We start from the raw sequence: 22,962 nt of genomic DNA, 5'->3' as shown, positions 1-22,962 counted from the left end.
CGGTAAAGTACATGTTCAGCTGCAGACTTATGGCTGGCGGTCAGGGTTTCCACTTTTGCGCAACCTACACTGAGTGGTCCAGGTGCAAAATGGTACGCGCGCGCGTACGCACGCACACACTCGCACGGGAGTGGGGGAACTGAAGAGAAAGAAAGAGAGAGAGAGAGAGAGAGAGAGAGAGAGAGAGAGAGAGAGAGAGGAGCCGGATGACGCTGCGTTGTTCGCGGAAGTGACTTCTGTCGTGATCGTGGAGGGGGAGGTAGGGGGAGGAGGCAGGGACGGAAAGGGAGAGGAAAGAAGAAGTTTAGAGTCTTCTTTTATGAAGTTAAGCATCAAATATACAAGGATCCCGGCGGACAATACTTTCGACCCTTTGCCCTGTTATATGAAATTAAGCTGAAATTTGTGCAACAGCAGCAACAGAGCTTGGTGGGCAGGAGGGGCATTCAAGGGAAAGGGAGGAACAGAGCTGGTAAGTTGCTCGTTAAAGTTGCCCACACTTTTTTGGGGGGGCATGGTGCGGTCTCTGCGTGCTGTGCGTCAGCTATAGCACGTATGAAAAGTGTGAGGAAACTGATTATGTGCTAAATTTGTGGGGACACATAGTTCTGCCGGACAATTCAATGTTTCGTTGTTATGTTACGCCACGGTGCAGTCGAGCCTGTTGGGTTACTGTAAGAAATATGTAAATGGTTAGACTGGGGCGTGCACGAGTTAACTAAATGTTTAACTTTGTGCTTTCAAACTTTGTGTGTGTGTTGCCAGGTTTTATTATTAAAACCTGAAACCTAAGTGAGCTGTTGTTGGAGCCTCTGATAAAATGTTTATAAGAGAAAGTGATCAGAAGTCATCATTGTGTCCTCTGGACGAGCAAAAACAACAGAAAGCAGGTCACTCACATGCCATTTCTTTTTAAGAGGCGCCAATAAACTCAAACTAGACCTGAGCAAAATAAGACAGTTATTTGAGGACATTTTTTGGTATAAAGGGGCAACTTTTTGCTGCTGTCGTCTTCTCCAACCTTCTTACTTTCCCTCTTTTGTATAAAAGCGGGGAAAAAAGGTGTAGGACTCTTGCACCCAGAACAAGTTTTTTCCCATCACATTGGAGATTATTATGAAAGATACTTTTCACTACTCCTTCACTATTTAATAAACTTGTGTTTATTTTTGCTTTAGGGACTAAAGCCTGTCCTAGCTTTGCTGAAATCTGCCTGATTTGCTTCAGGCTATAAAGTGTCAGTGAGATAAGCCTTAGGAGCTATCAGTACACACACGAACCCACTCGCAAATCTGTACAAAGTCAGACATTAAAAAAAGCTTACTTAATGTTACCCCTTTTGTGCGCATCCATGGAGAACGGTCACCAAAACGCACCTCAGATGTGTAAAACAGGGTCAGTGTGACAGAGTTAAAGTTTGCGGTAAACAAGTGAAGGGCAGACAGACTATTATAGAAGCAGACTCAAGGCTATGTGCTGTGATTGAGGTAGCTGAAAGCAGTGGGCTCAGTGCTGTTATCAGGGTCAACCATACCGCTCAGACCAGCAGCCGCTGACACGATATTATATGACTCAAGTTATCTCCACCGATGAAATGGAGGCCGAGGGAAGGTCCAGTCAACATCTGATCCCAAGAAGCGGTAGATTCAGACACATGTCAGGAGCCTGACAAATAGGCCGTGTGCGTCTTAGACCTACGTAAACAAACACAGCACAGGCAGGAGGACAGTCTGGGACACAAACTGTCAGCCAAAGTCGAGCACCTCGGCCACTCCATCACACTCCAACGTAAACCAAAATCCACTTGATTAAAATTGGATCTGTCCAATTCCCTTCAAACCCCTCGGTCACCGGTAAAAGCCTTCGCCTTGATTGACGGGAGGTGTGACACTTGATTGTTACAGCGGTTTCAGCTTGACAGCTGTGCACGGAGTCCGTGCGTCTCAGACGCACAGCCAATTCAAAAATAAAGAATTCGATTTTTGTCAGCAGTGCAAATATTACCGCAGATATTAGACTTGGATTTCGGCCTGTGGTGCATCACTATTGACAAAACACAGTGCTGAGGTGCTAAGCTCTTATAAACACTTCGAGACTGTCGACACTACATACGCTTTTTGTGTGGGTGTCTTGACCTGTGAGGATGTGTTTTTCTCAGGTTTCTTCTGTCTGGCTCATGTACTCTATCTGTCTGTCTCTCCGACCATGTGGGGAGGGGGGTTGTTTGTTCGCGTTTTTTTTCTACTTCCTGGTGTGTATGAGCGCATTCTGGAAACCAACTGTAGGAGTTTGTTTTTGAGGCCATAGCATGTGGTTGTCCGTCACTGCCTTCATACAATAGAGCCGAGTCTCAGCTGCGTTTCCTCCTGCGGTGCTCAGTCTAGCGCGGCGTGCTCAGCGCACTGCGTGAGCCACAGTTTGATTAACATCTCGTCCCGTGCGATGCTAAAAAACAGAAGTTAGTGCAGCTTCGGCGGAATTTCATTAGCAGCGTGATGGCTGCTGATGGTTTTTCTGAATTCTGTATGAGACTCTGGTTGTTGCATTTTTATATGCAGCGCTTTACAGCAGAGTGACTCTGTGGTGCCACGTATCTAACTTGAAAGTCTGTTTGTGTCTTTATTGTGGTTTGTCTCTCTTTACTCAGAAAGCTGAGATTGCATTTTCAAACGGTGTCTCTTCTTGCAGATCAGGATTCCTTCAGGCTCGCTTCACCGGAGGTCTTCAGTATATTTTAAAGTGCATAATGATAAGCCTGAATGTTCATGCCCACAAAGCAGGCTAAATATGTATATATTTAACAGTTATTTTCTCAGTTTTAAGTAAAGTTCTTGTACTCCAAGAAACTCCAGAATTTTGTACTATCTGGGGAAGACTCTCTGCTGGGTACAGCTTAACATAATTATCATATTTGATCAATCATCACAAAATCTGAATAAAAAATAGCATTTTCTTCATTTCGGTGAGTAGTAATTGCATTTTAAAAGGGATTCTGCATCTTTTATTTGATCTTATTGTGGAATACAGCTTTAAAACGTTTAGAAATGTGCACCAGTTGTCTTTTGCAAGGTTAACGTTTCCCAGTAATCACACATTTCTGTCCGAATTAAACTGTAACATTTTCAGGCAAATCACAGGTGGCTGAGCAGAAAATGTGATGTTTTTAGATGGAATGATCCCACATCTTACTTCAGCTTAGTGTTAATAGTATTGAAGTAACTCTTTAGGGTCACTTTAGGGTCAAGTTAAAATCTCCTAGCTGTTATTGTTTTGTAGCGTTGATTATTCTGTGTATCCGCTCCTCAGCATGCACTTTTCAGAAGCCACTGGTTAACATTATTCAGATACACTTGGACATGAAGCAATGTTTAAAGACACAGCACTAAAATAAATCGACTTGGAAACTTGTTAAAATAACAGTAAAAGCAGCGACTCAGCAACATGTACTTAAATTAGATGACACAGTCTTAATGGGTGAAGTGGTGTGGTTGTCCAGTAGAAAAAAGTTTGAATCAAATTGCGTTTGCACTTCGCTTTCAGTTGTTCACCCCAGTTTGCTGTGTGATCAGAACTTTTGCTAATTGAGCAAAAGCAAACTGCACAAAGTTTGCACAGCTATGACTTAAATCCGGAAACAGATGTTTGTGTAAAAAAAAAAAACCCTGACCCAAGTATTTCATGCAAACTTGAACCCTTGAAGAATTTCGATACTTGCTGCTACGGAGGACTAAAGGTTACGCCAGACAATGTTCAAAGGTTCAGCTGGAACCTCGGTGTAGAAACACCGCAGTTTCTGACAAGTAAGCCGTTAAACCGAGAAGGAAGTTGTAAGTGGAAGTCGTAAGTGGAGCAAAGCAGTAAGTGGTGGCAGGAAAAGAATGATGGAAGGAGATAGAGATGTGGGAGTGTGGTTACAGGAGGGGTGGTGGTGGTGGTGGTGGAAGCACAACCCAAAATAGCCAGCTCACATGTTTGCTGTGTGCGTAGTGAGCTACTAAGCCGCGAGAAAGTACTCCTGCTGAAGCCGTGGCTAATCTAATGTTCACCCTCATCCTAATTTTTGAAAATTTGATTGCCTTTTTCCAGTGTGCCTGCTTATTTGTGTTTACGTTTGAGACTTTCCCGTGTGAGTTACGCTTCCTCCCTCTCTCCCTTCTATTGTTCATTCTTTACTCGACTCTTGTCTGACTTGCCTTGATAATGGGAATTGATGTTAGTCAGCATCTCTGGCAAGAATCCAAGAGAAAATGTCAGCATCGATGCCTCTTTACTCATCTTTGCTAATTTTTTTTTTTGACTAGTTCAAATAAGGATAAGTGAGGTGGGTCAAATCACATTACACACACACACACACACACACACACACACACACACACACACACACACACATATACAGTGTATGAGCAGACTGCAGATGTGGCCCTGCAGCGTGTGCATTAGATCCAGAGCTCTTTCTTAGTCTGTCTCCGACTGTTTCATCTAATAAACACTGACTAGCTGCAGTTTCCACAGACTTCTGCAGGCGCAGAACACCAAAACTCACACTTGCTAACTCGCGCTGGGCAAGCTGAAACACAAACAACCTACACATGCAGTCCTATGAGTTGATTCTTTTCATTCCACAGGGTATGTTTCAACACGCACAACGGATTTCTGCCTTTCTCCTTTCACTCTTCCTCTCTCCTTCCTTCGCTTTCCGTTACTTTATCCCTCTCAGTATCGCCCGGCCTCTGCCCTGTGTCAGTGTTGTGTGTCTGTGTGCTCGATATGAAGAAGGTCCCATGACTCTCTCCACAGCTGATGCTGGGAGCAAAGCATGCTGGAAGTCAAGTGGCTGCAAGGGCGCTGGTTGGAGCACGCTGTAATTTGCTCTTTGATTTGTGTGCGTGTGTGCTTGTCTGCGACTGTGTATGCTTTTGTGTACTGTGTGTTGATGTGCACCTTGGTGTTTTTAGGGCTACAGACTCACACGCTGCCTGTGCTGGCCGATGGAATATATGGTAAGGCATTAAAATGATACAAGCAGCTGATCAAAAAAACACATCGTGCCACAGTGGCAAAGGAGTTGCTGCTTCTAAATTTCTGATATGATATAGAAATGAACAGACTCTCGCATCCAGCCCTGGTGGGCATATGTGTAAAATAAGCATTATTTGTTAAAGCACTGTAATTTCAGGGCTGCACAATTACACCAAGAATAAAATAAAATTGCTCTCAAAGATACTGTGGACACAAGAGTGATTGTAGTTGGTGTGCAATATTTCACCAATTAAGATGCCTGCTTTCCATTTTCATGAAATTATAATCGAGCGTTATGAAAGTGTCACGTTTCAGGCTTTGATATGAAACAAACTGGAATGTTCTCTGACCCATTTAAAAGGGTTTCCAAGTAGCATATGCAACATAAAACAAAAACCTTATTTAAGAGATGTTTCAACAAAGCGCAGCCTTCTAAGAAGCAGTACAGTGTGATGCAGAAAAATCACACGCCCCTCCTTTTTTACTCCTCATTTGCTATCTTTAATATTGCACAAGTTTTCACCTGCAAGAAAGAACTGGAAACTAAAGTCATTTTGAAATCGTGCTTCAGTAATTGTACAGCCCTGTGCATGTAAATTTATTGTGGTTTGAATGGGATGGTAACTTTACTTCCTCTGCAGTTTATTAGTTGCACCCAAATAAAACAAATGCAGTTGGAAGCTGTGAGATAAATCGTACCTTTATGAGCTAAAAAACCCATATCTATATTTTCAGATGGATATGTTTGGTTATTTTTGGAGGTTGCGGCTCCATGGAGAAGAAACTGGCTGAACTGCAGTAGTTTTCAATTCAATTCAATTTTATGTATCTAGCGCCAAAACACAACAACAGTTGCCTCAAGGTGCTTTATATTGTACAGTAGATCGTACAATGAGTTTTAGTTGGGTGTACTGAATAAGCTGTTAGCTCAGTGTGGTTGCTATCTTTTTAATGTAAATTCAAGATGGCACCTGAACTGTTAATTCACTCAATCTAATAAGGGAGCACAAAATGTTCAATTAGGTCAACCCTAAGCCACAGTGTATCGTGTGTTTCGCTGGTTCTGGGCGGTGGAGGGTGTCTTCTTCGCCAATCATGCCCATCACTACCAATCAGATCACTGTGTATGATGACGAATGCTAGCTGTCTGCAGTTGTCTCATTATGAACCTTCACATCCTTGAGTGCACTGCTTGAGCTCACGATGATGGTGTAGTGGTGAAAATTGGTACTGCGGGGACTCTTTGGGGTGTCATTTGAGGACTCTGCTATCCACTCTGCCGGGTTCCTGTGTCACTCTATGTGTGGTTTCCTCTACTTTCCGCAACACTGCCTTCTCATCAGATGCGCTCAAATGTCAAGACCAATCTGTGGGATTTCTGCTTTATGTCTTCCAGTCTTTTCCCCTAGAGTGCTGTAGTCATGTATTAACATTGGAAATATTTATCATCATGCGAGTGCAGTCTGCTTTCCTTTTTCCCCTCACTTTGTCCACTTTTATCAAGGTTATATAGAGTGACCTCATGTCACAGCACACAGAGGCTATCTATATCCATCCTTCCTCTCTCTCTCTCACTCTCTTCCCCTCACTCTTTAACTGTGTTTCTCAGGTTACCAAACATGAATAAGGGAGGAGCGTTGAATACCCAACATGAACAGCCCACCCTCCACATGCACACACAAACACATGTATCCACCATCCCTTCCCTTCTCTTCCCTTCCCTTCATTCCTCCTTCCCCATCCCCATCTCCATCTCTCCTTGGAGTGTGTGCATTTCTGAGTAGAAGTGCAGCATCTTGCTGTGCATACACATGTATACTGCTAAATGACTCTGGCTGCAGAGAGGAGGTGGGGGGAAGGGAAGGAAACAGGAAGGAGGTAGCATGGGAGAAAAGAAGGTGGGGAGGGCACAGGCTGTGGCGCGGTCGTGTGTGTGTGTGTATGAAAGAGAGAGACTAAGAATGGGAGGCAGCATCACCCACCCAGACAGGGAGGAGGGGAGGACAGACAGTGTGCTTGTGCCTCTAACAGACAGACAGAGGTGGAAGGAAAGTGGGGATGAGAGACAGACGTGAGGGGAGAAGAGGAGCACAATGAAGGACTACCATCATCCATCCTGGCAACACTGCCATTTCACCATCTGCTGAAAGAGTGAGAGTGAGAGAGAGAGAGAGAGAGAGAGAGAGTGAGAGGAGGGACGAAAAGAGGAGGCAGCCAAACGGAGGAGAGGATAGATGGAGAGGAGCTGCCGGCAGTGACTTTGTGAATTAATCGAGCGGAAGAGCGGATCAGAGGAGAAGCACGTTTTTCGGGGAGTGGACGAAGGGAAAGCTAGGAAGAGGAAGGAGAGGACGAATGATCGGACAAGCTGTGGCCGTTTAAACATTAATGTGGTTCTTATGTGAATACGGAACCTAGCTTTAGGAGAATCACCGTGGATTATCAATTGCATGCTTTATAAACCAAAAAAGGAACTACTTCGGTTTTTGTTTTGTTTTTTTGTTTTGTTTTTTTGCCATTCATTAAAACACTTAGGGAAATCGATAAGACTCACTTTATACAGAACAGTTTAATTACTTTTTCTTTTCTTTTTTTGGAAATACAGACTCCCTTTGTGATTTTCTATTTTCTTTTCCTATCCTTCATGAGCGTAGGATCTACTCTGCAGGATGTTATACAATCATTCTAATCTTTGTTAGCTGCTGCACAGAATATTCAGGTTGTTTTTATGCAAGTTTTCTAAACATGAGTTGTCTTTTTGATGTTAATTCTTGGTGAAATTCTTGTTTATACAGTTATTAGAAAATAGATTATTATTCTTTGAAAACAGTGTCAGTTTTACATGCCCTAGTCGGAGTCAGTGCAAGCGACCGACATCGGATGTCAACATTGATTCGGTTTTATGGCTGGCGGGATGCCGGCCAAACTTTGATCATTTCCTGAACCATATTGATCTTTCTAGGAGTCTGTAGTTTTTCTCCTGTTGGATGAAAAAAAAAGAGCTCTAATGTGGAGCCTTTGATGGAGCTACTAATTGCTTGCAATGTGATTTGACAAAGCGGTTATCTCTTTGTCTGAAGATTTCTGCTGTTGTCAGGACTTCTCAGTATATATCCTCTGCAGGCATCTCTTTTAATGTCTGTTGCCATAGCAACGGGCAGCAGCTGCAGACAGAACAAGATGTAAAGTTGGTTTTCCTTGTCCTATCTTTTTAAACTGGTGCTGTGCCGTTTGGTAATTGTATATATTTACTTGATAAAACAAGATTAGTTCATTGTTTGTGTCAGTTTTTAGAGTTTTTGTTTCCCTTCTTCTCTACTAGACAGTCCTTGTCTTTGCGGAGCTCGGCCAGCTCCGGGAATCAGGGTTGTTTCAGGTCACCTGTCTCCCCCTCCCAATTCTCCGTGTTCGCCTTGTACGACTCATCTCCGTCCAGCCTGTCCCGATCTCACATTTATTAATGACAACTACCATTTCCATCAGTCAAACTGATGAGCTCTTATCAGAAATGACTGGATGAATTAGATTACAGTACTGATTTCACTTGTACATATCACAGCTGCGTGGCCCCAAGGCCACCAATCACCAGTCATTAGCTGTGTTTGTCACAGCCTTTTCCTTTTGCTGTTTGTCTCTAGGTGACTCAGGATTTCTCTTCCTGTAGAGGGTCATCTCCTCTGCAGTCACCTGACCTACACTGTGTTCGGTGCACTAAAACATCCCTGGGAAGAGCCAGGGTTAACTCTGCCCATAGAGCATTTCAGCAGCTCCCTTTTTTTTTAACAGCACCTGAATTTCTCTCCAGTGTTAGCAAGTCTACTGAGGTTGAATAGTTTGCCTTTTTAAGTGCTATTCATCTCTACGGACTAAGTTCTGGTTTTATTAGATGCTTTACAGCTTTCTGGAGATCGTCCCAGCCTGTCTTGCAGTTCATAAGTATGACTGGATCCTCCATGGTGCTTTCTGGCCAAGACCAGATGGATGACTAGCTAGAATTGCTAGACAATCCCTCTGTGGTGCTAGACTGGTGTAGGCGACTGTTCCTTTGCCATGCATTGAGCGCCCACCACCAGCTTGCGGGCTGTCCTTCAGGCAGAATGAAGTTCTGAAATCTTAGTGTGAGGAGGAAATAAATAATCAACCTTTTTTGCTTGGCATTACTGAAACGCTGGTGCCACTTTTACAGACTTTTGTATGTGTTGTGGAAAAGGTGGGTGTAAACCTTCTCCTTTGAGCGAGCAAAGGTCAACAGATTGTAAGTATGACTAGTGCCTCAGCAGCACTAAGTTGTAGGTCAGCCAGCCAGTTTACTGCTGGACTGTAGGTGTAGCTTTGCCTCCTACTGAGGTCAAACTGTTGCAGACTGTTTTAATTGTGGGGCTCCGGTTTGTGAGAGACTGTTAATGTAAACAGACTGTTGTTTGCCTTCTAGATTGGACTATGCAGACTATGAGATGTGAGATGGTGTCTGTACAGTAGAGAGAGCTTACTTGCTGCTTGATAAGCCCTGCCTTAGATAAGGAAGGAATATAACTCTTGGCTCGTTCATATCATCTGTGACAGTGTCAATATTTTTCTCTCAGGTAAATAACTCTGTTCTGCGATTGCTATTTGAACTAGGCCGTAATAAAGTTACAAGGTGAAAACAGCCGTGCATAGAGAAATCAGCCTAACAGCAGTTTTGATTGAGCATTTCCAGCTGGGCGAGTGACTACATGTTGAACACTGGTGAGCCTCAGCACCATTCAGGGAACCCTGGGTTGGGAGTTCAAACCTGACCAATCAGGTCTCATTACCATCACAACAAGACCACCGGTAGTCGTTATCAGCCAATGACCTACATTCTTCAGTGTTACATCACCACCGTGCTACTGCAGTGTGTGTCAGTGTACCAGACACAGGCAGCATCTCAGACTCAAACTACCGCTATCTAATGGTGCTCCAGGAAGAAAAAAATCAACACCCTATGTGGCCAGTTTTAGGGAACACACTTGAAACAAGACAGGCTCACTTGTTTTAGCTATATCAGGAACATCAGTCAGGAACAGATTCAACTCTGCCAGTGCAGTCTTAAGTACTTCACTTTTTGTCTTTAGGGTTTCTGTTGGTGTCAAAGGTTACCATGCCTAGCCTTTAACCATCTATAATCCTAAAGCTAAGGGAAGCAGAAAGACAGGGCTCAATATTATTTTTATTTATTTTTTTCGACTGAGGGACTGTTAAACGGGACAGCCTGGAGAACGGGCGAGCAGACGAGGGAGGGGGAGAGGGGGAGCGAGAGATCATCTGGAAGAGGAGAGAGGAAGTGGTGGCGCGGGAGAGGGCGGAGGCGTTGGAGAGACAGAGGCTGGCGGAGTACATAGTGTGGAGGAAGAGAGAAGACTTCCAGGATAAGAGAGGAGACAGAGAGAAGGGAGGAAAGAGTTCAGAGAAAGGGAAGGCGCCTGCGCCAGAGGTAATCTGGAAGAGAAGAGAAGAAGAAGAAGAAGCAGGGAGAGAGAGAGCGAGGGCCATTCAGAGAGGACATGAAAGCATTTGGAGGAAGAGAGAGAGGGAGTGAAAAGTAGGCGTTAAAGAAAGTGTGCTGCTACCAAGAGTTGGAGACTGGCCATACATCAGTAAGCCTCCTCTCTCTTCTTTAGCAGTTCTGGGCTTCATTGAGCTCTGCAGGTGCTTGCTGTCGTATCGACCAGCTGAGGCTGTGTATAATGTGTGCGTCGCTGCCGCGTTAGCGTGCACGGCCCTCCTTGCAATCCCCTCTCTGGCTGCTAATAGGATTTTTATGGGCCCGTGTCAAGCAGGATAGAGCTGCCAAGGGGAGCTGCTTCACACGTGCACGCACAAGCGCATGCCAACACGAACATACACAGATAATCAAAGAAGCATTGTAGGCCGGCAAGGTTTATACTGCCTCACGCATGTAGACACATCACATAGAAATGCGCACCCCCCCAGAGCAGTAAGACATACACATGAGGGGGTGTTCAGAGAGACAATCACTTGTGCTGATTCTTCATGGTGCTGGTGACAGCTGAATTACTGGGCCTCACTCAGAGGCTATTAAGTTGGGACAAGATAGTCACAGATATTGTTTTACATCATGGCAAAACACCAAGAGCAACAGTCTGTGGACAGCTAAGAAGCTATTCATCAGTTCCTGGGAACTCAGAAAACACTCAAGTAAATTTCAAAATGAACTCATGACAACATGAGCTGCACTGGTGCACTAAAAAGCTTTTTTTGTCTGTGTTTTACCATTAACTGGGGCACCCAACGTTTCCTCTGTGCTTTTGCTCATACTGCTTTCATTGTGGATAAAGCCGTTTTTAAAGCAGTTGGGTTTTGGCTGCCTGGAAACAAGTGGAGGATACACAACCAGACAGATGGATGCAGCTCTTACACTGAGCAAGACAGACAGATGGCTGTTTGTCCTTTCAGAGAAAAACTTTGAATACTGAGACAAAGAGACTTTGAATCACGAGAGCCTGTGTGGACTTGCACGGATATAAAAACTGACACTGCATATTCATTATGATTCAATTCATTATGGAGAAAACAAAATACACCCATTTTCGGAGTGAATCACTGAGCTCAACTGACGAAACAAACTCCAATCCATCATCGTTTCCTCCTTCCAGTCCTGTCACCCCCCTCACACCCTCCCCTGGCTTACCTTCCTCTCTCTCTTCCTCATCTCTCACTCCCATTTTGCCCCCCTCCTCTCCCCAACAAGCTGAGAACAGCCCCACCACCTTCTGCTCCTTCTTCCCCAGAATGGGCTCTCTTCGTCTGGGTGTCTCAGCTACTCTTCTCCCAGGACTCAAGGCCTCAAGCAAATCACAGGGAGCTCAGGCACCTCAGGCACCTGTTGAGTCCTCTGGGGATGACAGGAGCAACTCTAGCTCCTCCCCACCACTTCATCACCCTGTTTCGCTTCTAACTGCTCCTTCTCCCCCTCCCCGACCTCCTCTGCAGGACATGAACCGGCTAGGAGGGGTGTCTAGGAGGGCACGGGTGGAAGGAGGGCAGCTGGGAGGAGACGAGTGGACGCGCCATGGCTCCTTTGTCAACAAGCCCACCCGTGGCTGGCTGCACTCAGACAATGTGGTCAGCACCACTGGTGTTTCCTACAGTGTACGGGTAAGTGACTGGCACATTCTCAGTAGCCTCTAGCTTAAATGCAAAGTTGCACGTCACCCTTGCCAAGCTGTTTTTGTGTACATGTAAACCCTTCATTTTTAGAAACTGAGTCTGTAATGAGGAAAGGATACTGTTGCTTTCTTCCTCTGTTGTGTTCCCTTGGTCCAATGGGACCAGGATGTAGGAAATGTCTAATGTTAATGTTTTGCCTTCCTGTTTCCTGGGCAGTACATGGGATGCGTGGAGGTGCTACAATCAATGCGGGCGCTGGACTTCAACACCAGAACTCAGGTCACCAGGTGAGATTACACACAGCTCATCGGCTGCAGGTTTGACCTTTCTCTCGTTTCATTTCTGCTTTGTTTCTGAGGGGGCGAGATGTTAAAAGTGTGGTTACACTTTGAAAAATGTTATGGCTCACACATACATCACTCACCTCGCATTTACTCCTTTGCCCGCTCGCTCGCTTTCCGTCCTGCTTCCGCTCCATTTTGCTTGCGGGGCTTGTTTTCTTTCTGTTTTAGCATCTGACTACATCTGCCCGTGTGTGTTTGCATGTACACGCCTGCCGCTCTCAGAGCCCCCAAATTAGAATGTTCTGGAATCCTGGTGGTTTCCATCTGGTTTCCGCAATGATGTTTGTCTCCGTGGCAAAGACGAGCCCAGTCGCCAGGGACGATAATTTCTATCACCCGCTGCCAGATCTCATTTAATATCCATAAATGTGAATCTGGGAAGGTGTTTAGGTCAATTACATGCCATTTGCAAACATGCATGTTTTTCATTTTTCAGGGAAGCTATCTCTGTGGTGTGTGAGGCAGTACCCGGTGCCAAAGGAGCCCGCAGGAGAAAGGTAGGCGCTACATACAGGAGCACACACCCATACAGAGCATTATTTATTTATAAGACTTAAGTGGACAGCGTTATGAAGAGTTTTCTGGATAAGAGCTAGATTTAGCTCGGTTGTCCACCCTTTGGTCAGTGGGCTATTTAGTCTCATGTATACACACAAATGCACAAAGAGCCATGTATACATGATTTTAGAGGACATTACATTAAGTTGCATTCATAACCTGGAGTTTTTCCTATTTGTTATGACATTGATCCTGAACTATAAACATTACACATTTGGCACTTCCTTTTTTTCCATAATGTGTCTTTGTTAACTGATTTAGGTCCCCAAAACGTGAGTATAGCTGGACCACATGCACATTTATTGTTTGGCTATCTTTATGAGCACATGACTTAATCCATTCCCTTGCCTCTTTATCTTCATAGAAGAGCCTATCCCTAATCTAAACCTAATTATAACCTTAACCTACACACAAAAATCAGGACCAACCGAAATGTCCCCACTTTTCCTCCAGTGATCTAAAAGTCAGTGATTCCGTCAAATATAGCTTTACAAGTACACACATACACACACAAATCTTGATTTGGGCTGATTGTACACTTCTGTGGTTAGCCGACTACTCACAGGTAATTACCAGTCACTCTCTGATCTCTCTTTTCCCTCCCTGTTGTCACAAGGGAGGCTGGAGAGGTGGAGTAGAAGCTTGTGTGGAGCCAGCGTCAGGCCAAAGGAGCACAACAGATTAGCAGACACAGCCGCCAGTCTGCTGTTTAAAGACTGCGAGTGTCTGTGCACAGTATTCCTGTAAACCTAAAAACATCCACCCAAACAGTCTATAAAACAGGTGGCTATATTCAGCTGCCTGCTGCTGTAGCAGGGTTTGACCAAGGAATGTCTGACAGTATAGCACAGCAGACAAAATACAGTTATAGGATATAAACTAGAATAGATTAAACTAGTCTAGTGCCTCTGATTTGGCAGGACTGAGGTTAATGTGGCCAAGCATGTGCTTCCTGTCCTGTTGCTCCTGCTTTTCTCACTGCACACTCCAAACATTTTGGAACAAATATGGATGAAAGCCATGAGAACAGTAGGAGGATTTGGATAAACGTGCTGGCGCAATAATGCTGGCACAATAGTGCTGGCATGGTCTGTGTGATGCTCTTGGCCCAGGCTACAGTATGCGAACTGTCCTGTCTATTCCCAATTGGTCGCAGTTGGCCTTGGAGACAGGATCACTTTCACAATTGCAGCTGTTCTCCCACTCCCACACACACAGGCATTTCCACACATATGCCCACAGAGTCATGCTGAGGCAGGGAGCACTCAGTGGACTATCATGCTTTGTTGAATTTTTTTAAAAAACAAAACGTCCTGTTGCTTTTTGGTTTGGGCACCTTGATTTGATTATTACTAAAACTGCTCTCTCTCCTTTTGCAGCCTTCTTCTCGCTGTCTAACGTCCATCCTGGGAAAGAGCAATTTACAGTTTGCAGGCATGACAATCAGCCTCACCATCTCGACCAGCAGCCTCAATCTGCTGGCCTCTGACTGCAAACAGGTTAGAACGAAGCTCTAACCTCAAGCTGCTGTTTTCTCAAACTCTACCCAGGCATTTCGTTGAGCTGTCCTTGAAAGCCAGTAATCTCGCTTTTGAGTCAGAAATACACTTGATTGTCTGAGCTCTCTGTTGTAGCTATGGGGCATGTTTTCAGGTACCCTGAGTGCACTTAGCCTGTGGAGTTTACCGAAGCAGAGTAAACCTGGGGATCTCTTTGCTTGAGGGATTTTTGTGTGGATTTTGTGATGTTTTCTTACTTTTGAAGACCAATCTACAGATGATTTATTTCAAAAATTCTAAATGTTTTTATTCTTTGCCTTCAGAGTTGCATTGTAATCATTTCCACTGCTTTCAGCTTCTTGTTAATGGTGTAAACATGTTTAGTTCACTAAAATGTTAAAGGTGGTTGAATCTCAGTGATATAAACATCATTTTTTAAAAAGAAATTCTCAGTATTTTTCCATATGTATTATGTATCGTGACCTCCTGGAATATTCAGGAGATGCCCCGATATATATTTAGAACTGCTTCTCATTGTTTGCCTCATTTACTCTGGATGCTGCACAAATCCCTCTTAACCATTGTCTTGATTCCTGCTTTACCACAAGGCAGGATGTGATCCTCCTCTTAGACCTCTAATGAGTTAATAGCTGCTGCACGATGTTTATCTTTGGGGAGATGGTATACAGTGGTGTAGTGCATTCGCATTAGCGCGAAGAAACATGTCATGCAGAACATATACCAAATCACAATTAAGGACTCACAGACCACACTCTGTGCTTGAAGCATTAGCAAGTGTTGATGCTGTTATTGATCTAACATGGGTGGTTGTTGCAGACTGTTAAAAAGGTGTTCCATCCATTGTCCCTACTTAGTTTTTATCTCCGCTGCAATTGATAGCGCTCAATGGAGGAAAGAGCACTTTTCTCAGTAATGATTCCACATTTGTCTTTTCATCCACATGCTTTCATTTCACTTCCCACATACTTCATGTCACCCACGTGCTCTCCTTCTCCCTCTCCTTCTTTCTCCCTCTCTCTTTCTCTCTCTCTTTCTCCACAGATAATCGCCAATCATCACATGCAGTCCATCTCTTTCGCCTCTGGAGGAGACCCAGTGAGTCAGCCAAACCCTGTTTCTCAGCTGAAATCTCACTCTCGCCTTTTTCCATCTTTCTTCAGCCAGCATGCTCTTCCTCCTTGCCTTCTGTCATTGTCTATTGCTCTGAATACCACTCATTTTATTGCAGCCTTACTGGATTGCCTGGACTGCAGTCCCTCTTTCCAGACATTATCTCTTTACTTCGTATCTTCTCTCTCTTTTCTTTAAGCTCTGTAAGTTTTTAACTTCTGCTGTGGCTTAAACACCAAAGTCTTCGCTTTACCTCTTTCTTCTTATTCTCTTCTTAGCTTTTCTGTCCTAAACCTGCCCTTCACTTTTCCCTCCTATTGATTTTTCCCATTCTGACTGTCTTCCTTGTCGGTCTCCCTCAGGATACAGCTGAGTACGTAGCATATGTGGCCAAAGATCCAGTCAACCAGAGAGGTAAGTGGCAAAATGACAGCCTCACCAAGGTAGCAGCTGCCAGTGTAGATAAAATGATCCTTTAATACATGAGTTAGAGTAGTTGCTTTCATTGCACTGTGCAACTAGTCCTCTTTTTTTTTTACTTTCAGCAAATATAACCAAACATTTTCATTAATGTATGAACTGAATTTAATCTTAATATAAGTAAATCAAACTTAAATAGCTTTATTAGCTGTTTATTCCCCTTTGAATTTGCCAAATACCCCGCTAGAGCTAAGACATTACACACCCAGCGTGTAGAGAAAAGGCAGAAGTACATTTTCCACCAAATGTCTATTTTTGAAGTCCCATAGTTTGTTTGCAAGCTAAATTAGTTAACTTATGGCTCATTTCTCAGCTGAAAAAGCAAAAACACTCCTCTGTTTAATACTGAAAGTGAAAATCTTCGGGCTAGATTATTGACATTAAGGTTCTAACACGCAGTGCTTATAAAAAAAGAAGCCATCCCATTGCTTATGTAATTTCCTGAGTTAAAACTAGAGTGTGCAAAATGTATTAGAGCTGCTACATGTGTCCTACATCATCGCGCATAATAAAAATGTACATGCATACGTGCTTTTGTATTCTACCTGTATCTGAACGTATTTGTATGTTGGAGCACATGCTTCCTTCAAAAGAAGCCCGCTTATCAGCTTTTTGTGCCTCTTTATTGCAGCATGTCATATCCTGGAGTGTTCGGAGGGTTTAGCCCAGGAAGTCATCAGCACCATTGGTCAGGCCTTCGAACTGCGTTTTAAACAGTATCTAAAAAACCCTCCGAAACTGGTCACACCTCATGACAGGTAACTGTCGCTTGCACAAACCTAAACCAAGAGCTTGTATTTGCATATTGTCTCGTATAATTTGTTTCTGTATCTGTTCTCTGTGACAGAATGGCTCCATTTGATGGCTCTGCATGGGAGGAAGAAGAAGATGAGGCTGCTCCGCCTCCTGATGTCCCGTACTATAATAATTTCCCTGGAAAACAGCCTCCCCCTGCTGGAGTGATTGACATGAGGACCCGGCCTGGTGCCACGCTGGTGAGAACCGTGCATATCAACATGAAAGGAAGACAAGCATACCCCCCAAAAAACTTTATTAATTAATTAATCAATTACTTGTGTCATTCCTAAGTGATAGATAAATAGATTGTAATCATTTCACTAGCCAGAAAAGAACATTTTTTTGAGGATGCCCACATGGTGCACGCATTCAGCATTTGTTTGTACCCCTCTGTGTTTGCAGCCTTATGGACAGCCGGGTCAGAATGACATTCATAAACAGCCTCTGCCACCCCTACCAGGTGAGCTCTGTCGCTGCCTGCATGTGTGCATCTCTTTGGACTTTATCTGTCGTTCCTGTCCTTTTTTCTTTTTTTTTTCTTTTTTGGTTACTAACATATTTCTTTATATTATTTGTTGCTAAATCACGAGAAATTGGTCAAACTTTCTCTCCGTTTTTGCCCTGTTTAGTCCTGATAAAATTCTTAGAATTGCAAGGAAGTGAGAATACGTGGCAAAGTTCTTCCTGTGTTTGTGCAACTTTTACTTATTTCCTTTTTTATTTTGTTTTTTCTTAGTGGGTGCCAAAGAAGGTGGGCGGGAGATGTTTGATGACCCTTCGTACGTCAACGTAGATAAACCTCGCCTCCCAGCTGCAGCAAACGGAAATGCTCACAAAGACGCTTTCGACATGAGTAAGTGTCTTTTTGTGCGTTTTTGCTGGAAATCTGCTAAGTGAAGTTCAAATGGACTGAATCCTGAACACTAGTGCAAATCATTAGCCTGTGAGAAAACTAAATAAGAAAGGTAATTTGTGATGTGTGTGGGTTGTAATCAAGATGACCAAAATTTCTGGCAATTGCAATCAGCTATTTTTCTTTCATGTGAGAAGAAAAGAGGGTTAATCATTGGGCTCGTGAGATGAGTAAAGCAGTTTGTATTTTACATTTCCATATGACTGATGCTAATTGGCAGTGGAGCTCTCCACAGAAGTCAGCCTCAGAGGAAGATAAGGATATTAGAATGTCTTTGTCCATTACAGGGGCAATTTGTATAAGATTATTGATTGACTACATAAAGCTTTTCACGGCAGAGTCCACAACTGTGTGCAGCATCTGTCAGAGTCAATGTGGTTCACTTCCCTATTTATCGGTCGTGCAGAAATGCAGACAGTGCTATGGGATCCTACAGGACAACATGTTATCTACAGTGAAATACAAAATAATACATTTCTGTGTGTTCATTTTTCAAGAGCCACTGGATGATGCCCTGGGGGTTTCTGGGCATGGAGGCCCAAACTCAGTGACAGCAGTGCCCTCTATGGTGCAGCAATTACAGTCTGAAATCTGGTTCCACGGGAGCCTAAGTCGTAAGGAAGCAGAGAAACTGTTGACCCGAGATGGAGACTTCCTGGTGCGGGAGTCTGGAACCACACCTGGGCAGTACGTCCTCACGGGACAGCAGGGTGGTCAGCCCAAACACCTGCTGCTCGTTGACCCAGAAGGAGTGGTATGTCACGAAACGATCAAATTCATAACAGAGATTTCAGAGTGAAGGGTTATATTGGTGTTGAAGCTTACTCTAATTTATTCCCCTTTTCTTTTTTTAGGTCCGTACAAAAGACCACCGGTTTTCGAGTGTCAGCCACCTGATCAGTTACCACATGGACAACAGACTTCCCATTGTGTCAGCTGGGAGTGAAGTGTGTCTGCAACAGCCAGTAGAGCGCAGGGCCTGACCTTACCCACACCAATGAAATACACCACCAAAAACATACACTCCTACTATTATATCAGTTCTGCACAACATACACGACCACACACACACACACACACACGCTCATTTCCTTTAATGCACACAGAAACACTACACCTAACACACAACGATACATATGCACACACATTGCAAAGAAAGCCAAAAAAAATAGAAAAAGTATCACCAGTTTCTCTGCAAAATCACTCACTTGCTGCTGTTGCTATATTTCCTGTCCAAACTGTGATCTACGGTTCCTTCGCTGACATCACCGACTATCAGGCGCATTCCTCCAAAGCGGAGAAGCACTGCTGCAATTTCTCAGCCTACTGTGAACCAGGAAGGAGCCCTTTGCAAATTACAGAATGGGGCAGAAAACAAATGCAATCTTTTTTTCTTTTTGTTTTTTAAGAAAAAAAAATCTTTATCTGTAATTATGAAAAAAAAAGTGGAAACGTAATACTACATGGAATCATGTACTGAAATGGCAGAACTGAAGAGTGTGGAAAGGAACATTAAGGGACATGGAGGGAGATCTTCAGTACTTCTAAGCATGTGCTTTCTTTATTCTTTCTGAAAGGAGGGAAAAAAATCCTCCTCAGACTGTTGCTGGAGCATTTTAGATAAAACACAAACTGGATGGCAAGAGTTCTTTGTTTCTGAGACTGAACTAGGCTCAAACACAAACTCTCACAGCAATCCTTAGTATAAAATAATTCGGCTGGAGAATATGTGTACAGGTATACGAGTTTGGTTCCGATCTCATCAGAGGGCCACCCCCAACCCCAACTTCTCCTCTTTTAAGGACTTTTAAACCCCTGGAGGAAAGCCTGTATGCAAATCTAGGACTGCTATGCCAATGATCTTCATATACTGTATATTCCTTTTTTTTTTTTTTTCTGTATTTCTGTTTATTATCTTGGCACTCATCAATCAAAGGACATCCTGAGTACGCAAGGATCAAATCAGCTGTATCCTCCCAATCCCTTTCTAAACGCAGACGTACACACCTTTTACACAACTGAGTCAGCACCACCTGTCATGCCAAAGAACATGAACTTGGTTGAAAAGGAAGCAGAAAAGGAAGCCATGAATATTAACAACTCCTATCGATCTTGTGCGTTTGCGGCATCGGAGCAAATGTGTGTAGAAAGAAATGCATTTCGAAACATGCCCGTTTTAGAGTGGAGAGGAACGATTGTGTGCATGGGGGGGGCAATAAAGGAGATTTTTAAAAAATACATCAAAATCAACCACAACACAAAATTCAGTAAGTTTGGAGAAGCTTAGACGAGATATTATTGAGCATTTGGTTTACATTAAACACCTTAATATGCGTTTGCATCGACAATCTATGTGTTATTTCTTTAAAGAATATCCTAATTGAAAAGAGCAGTTAGCGGGAGACCCCTTTGACAAGTGTTTAACAGTCTAAGCAATGAATTTCCTTCTGCAAAAACAATGCAAGTTATGTCATGGTAACTGGTTCTGTAATTTTGATGTTTGTGTTTTATTGAATCGTTTGAGAGAATAATGAACGATTTCCAAACCTTTTATGCTCCGAGGTTAGACGGATATTGCTAACAATGAACTGTTCAGCCAAAGGTTGCTCCTCGGCGTGCTGTGTTCACAGACTTTCGAGGATCAGGAGGGAGAAGTTCACGTTATTGTTTACTGTTTTCCTCCTCCCTTCATGATGTAGTTGTTTTTGGTTTATATATCTATATATCTATATATAGATATATATATACCTTTTTGATCGTGCCTTGTTTCTTCAATGCAGTCATGTCACTCCAATGCAGTCACCTTATGTACTTAATTCAAATGTAGTCAGCTACAGGAGAATCTTACAAAAAAAGTCTCAGTTTATCAACAACTTTGCAAAAATGACACTCCGGTAAACACATGCAAACAGATCTAGTGATGGCAATCTCCTCTGATGCACGTTCTCGCGTTCAGCTTACAGTCACAGATACTTGATGTCACCATCTGGGGGGGAGTGGGGGTCGGGGTGGTATGGGATCGGGGGTTTTTCCTGATCATCTGTAAATAACATAAATTTTTGACTGATAAGCTTAAGTGATGGATTATTGTTTCCATTTTTGTATATTTAATGACTTCTTTGATAAATAACACAGAGCCAGAAACCACAGCACAGAGGTCGCTCATGTAAAATTTGAACACGTCGAAGAGACCGAAGCCAAAATTTAAAAATTTGAGAAGGGATTTTTTTTTTTCAGCCTAAACCTTAACTATCTGTTAGTCATTAGACTTTGAAGTGGGCTAACATGTTGTAGAACATGTATGCACACACATACCCGAGTGACCGCCGGGTCAGTCTGCATGTTCAGCTTTATGCAGGTCAGAAATAGGAAAACGGCAGAGAAGTTCTGCCATTACTGTGCGTACCTATTGTATGTGTGTGTGGGCTGGAACAGGCTCACTTGATGCTCTTTATCGTTAGTGAACTGGTTCTGTGTTATTATTGTGCATCACAGTAGCCTTTGTTGCATGAAAATCCTTTCAGAAAATTAGTTGTTTATTGTTGGTGATGGTGGTAGTGTTGATGATGCTGTTGTACTTTTTGGTTTGTGTTTTTAAAAAGCCAAAGGTTCCTTTTGAAATAGTGTGCACAGATAATGATTTTTATTACTTTATGTTTCTGTTTTAATACTCTTTGTCTTGTTTTGTTTTTAGGGAAATGTGTCTGTTTACACCTGTATTGGAAAAATATAGATTGCATATATAAATACATATATCACTTATCTGGCTTTGTGAGTTTGGCTTTTGCTGTGCCTCCCTCTGTGTACATCAAAAAAGTTCAGCAGAGACTGAAACAAAGCACACACTACGAGAAAATATGAGCGTTTGTTGTACGCTGACCCGAACAAAGAGTGTGGTGTCGTGGCGAATGTGTTGGAGCTACTGGAACTCTCTTGTTTGTGGCTGGAACAGCAGGGGCTTATTCAGGGGGGCATCATACGACACATGGGAACTGAGTACAGCAAAGGTAAACAAGGTCTTTAATCAGTCAGCGGGCGTTTGAAACTAGAGGACAGTCCAGAAAATGCCAGATGTGGGTGGAGAGCGCTTGCAGTTTGTATAGGAGGTTATAAGTAGAGGAGTGAACAGTGCCGGGAATACGGAGCAGAGCTCAGCTGTTGCATGGGTCTCATCTGACTCCATTTGTCACAGCTCATCTTCCAGTTCTTCTCATCGACTGCCCTCCTCGTTGCATTTGTCTGGTCCCTCTGCACAGCCATGCACCCCCAGCGTCCTCTTCCCCAGGCCATGCCTTCCGCCTCTCTGGGACAGCACCTGCGGGACATGGCCATGGGCCTGGGACGAGGCAAGAACTTCCTGGGAGGAAACTTTGCCTACAGTTTTATCCAGTCGGTTAAAGAATGCCTCTATTTCCTCCTCTGCTGCTGGTGCATCAAAGAGATCCTGGACTGACAGACTGAGAGAAAAGGGTACATCAAGTGGTAGAGCACAGATTTTTCCTTGTTTCTCCACTGGGTCCTGTATTGTAATTTCAACCAGCTTTTATTTCATCAGAAATGGGAGTGTTATATGGTAAAGCCTTGGCAGGTATGACTTGTTTTGAATGACTGTTATGTATAAACTACATGCTTTAATTTATAGTATTTAATAAATCTATCAATAATAATTTCAAAATCATAAAACCACTCAACCCTTTAACATTTTTTTGCTTTTTGTTTTTCGGTGTCTCTATAGGAAGGGAGGTCTTTTGGGGTTCGAGGAAGCTTGCCAGCAGGTTTCAAGATGATACAGACTTTATATCCGGACTGGGTTAGAGTTTTCTGAATTGTACCCTGATGATCTGAGATTCCCAGGACTGTGGCTCACCTGATGTTCACTGTACAACACAAAGTGGTGTGGCAATAAATAAAGGAACTCATAAACAGAAAAAATTATTACCTACATGTCTGAATTTTTGCTTCTTTTCTTTTGGTCATTTGATGATTAGGTAATTCTGCACAGACACCTTTAAAAGGAGAAAAATGCTTTGATCTTAAGTGTCAGTAATATAGCTTCTATGAAACCGTT

At 43.3% G+C, this 22,962-nt stretch overlaps 2 protein-coding genes across 7 annotated transcripts; both read left to right on the top strand.

Annotated features, from left to right (window-relative positions):
- Positions 1-246: 246 nt before the first annotated feature.
- On the top strand, positions 247-19,790 carry shc1 (SHC (Src homology 2 domain containing) transforming protein 1). Of its 5 annotated transcripts, XM_042226272.1 has the most exons (14): positions 247-472; positions 4,956-5,000; positions 11,995-12,159; positions 12,388-12,458; positions 12,952-13,012; positions 14,453-14,572; positions 15,635-15,688; positions 16,066-16,117; positions 16,815-16,941; positions 17,031-17,178; positions 17,384-17,441; positions 17,718-17,834; positions 18,392-18,648; positions 18,749-19,790. In XM_042226272.1, exons 2-14 carry the CDS (start codon positions 4,989-4,991, stop codon positions 18,875-18,877), a joined length of 1,371 nt encoding a protein of 456 aa, XP_042082206.1. In that variant the 5' UTR covers positions 247-472; positions 4,956-4,988; the 3' UTR covers positions 18,878-19,790. The 5 variants fall into 5 exon arrangements, with proteins under 5 accessions (XP_042082206.1, XP_014193498.1, XP_014193497.1 ...); XM_014338012.2 differs by lacking the exon at positions 4,956-5,000 and having other exon boundaries at positions 248-472; XM_014338011.2 differs by lacking the exon at positions 247-472 and having other exon boundaries at positions 4,385-5,000.
- Positions 19,791-21,683: 1,893 nt separating this feature from the next.
- LOC106633482 (lens epithelial protein) lies at positions 21,684-22,826 on the top strand. 2 transcript variants are annotated; one of them, XM_042226273.1, is made up of 2 exons: positions 21,684-22,364; positions 22,630-22,826. In XM_042226273.1, exon 1 carries the CDS (start codon positions 22,153-22,155, stop codon positions 22,345-22,347), a length of 195 nt encoding a protein of 64 aa, XP_042082207.1. In that variant the 5' UTR covers positions 21,684-22,152; the 3' UTR covers positions 22,348-22,364; positions 22,630-22,826. The 2 variants fall into 2 exon arrangements, 1 of the variants encoding a protein (XP_042082207.1); XR_006055059.1 differs by having other exon boundaries at positions 21,716-22,482.
- Positions 22,827-22,962: the final 136 nt, after the last annotated feature.

This window comes from Haplochromis burtoni, unplaced genomic scaffold, assembly GCF_018398535.1.
Source record: "Haplochromis burtoni strain Fernald_Lab_line unplaced genomic scaffold, NCSU_Asbu1 Contig_204, whole genome shotgun sequence".
NCBI classification, from domain to species: Eukaryota; Metazoa; Chordata; class Actinopteri; order Cichliformes; family Cichlidae; genus Haplochromis; species Haplochromis burtoni.
The sequence above is the reverse complement of the archived record's forward strand: the minus strand, read 5'-3'. Positions and strand labels throughout refer to the sequence as shown.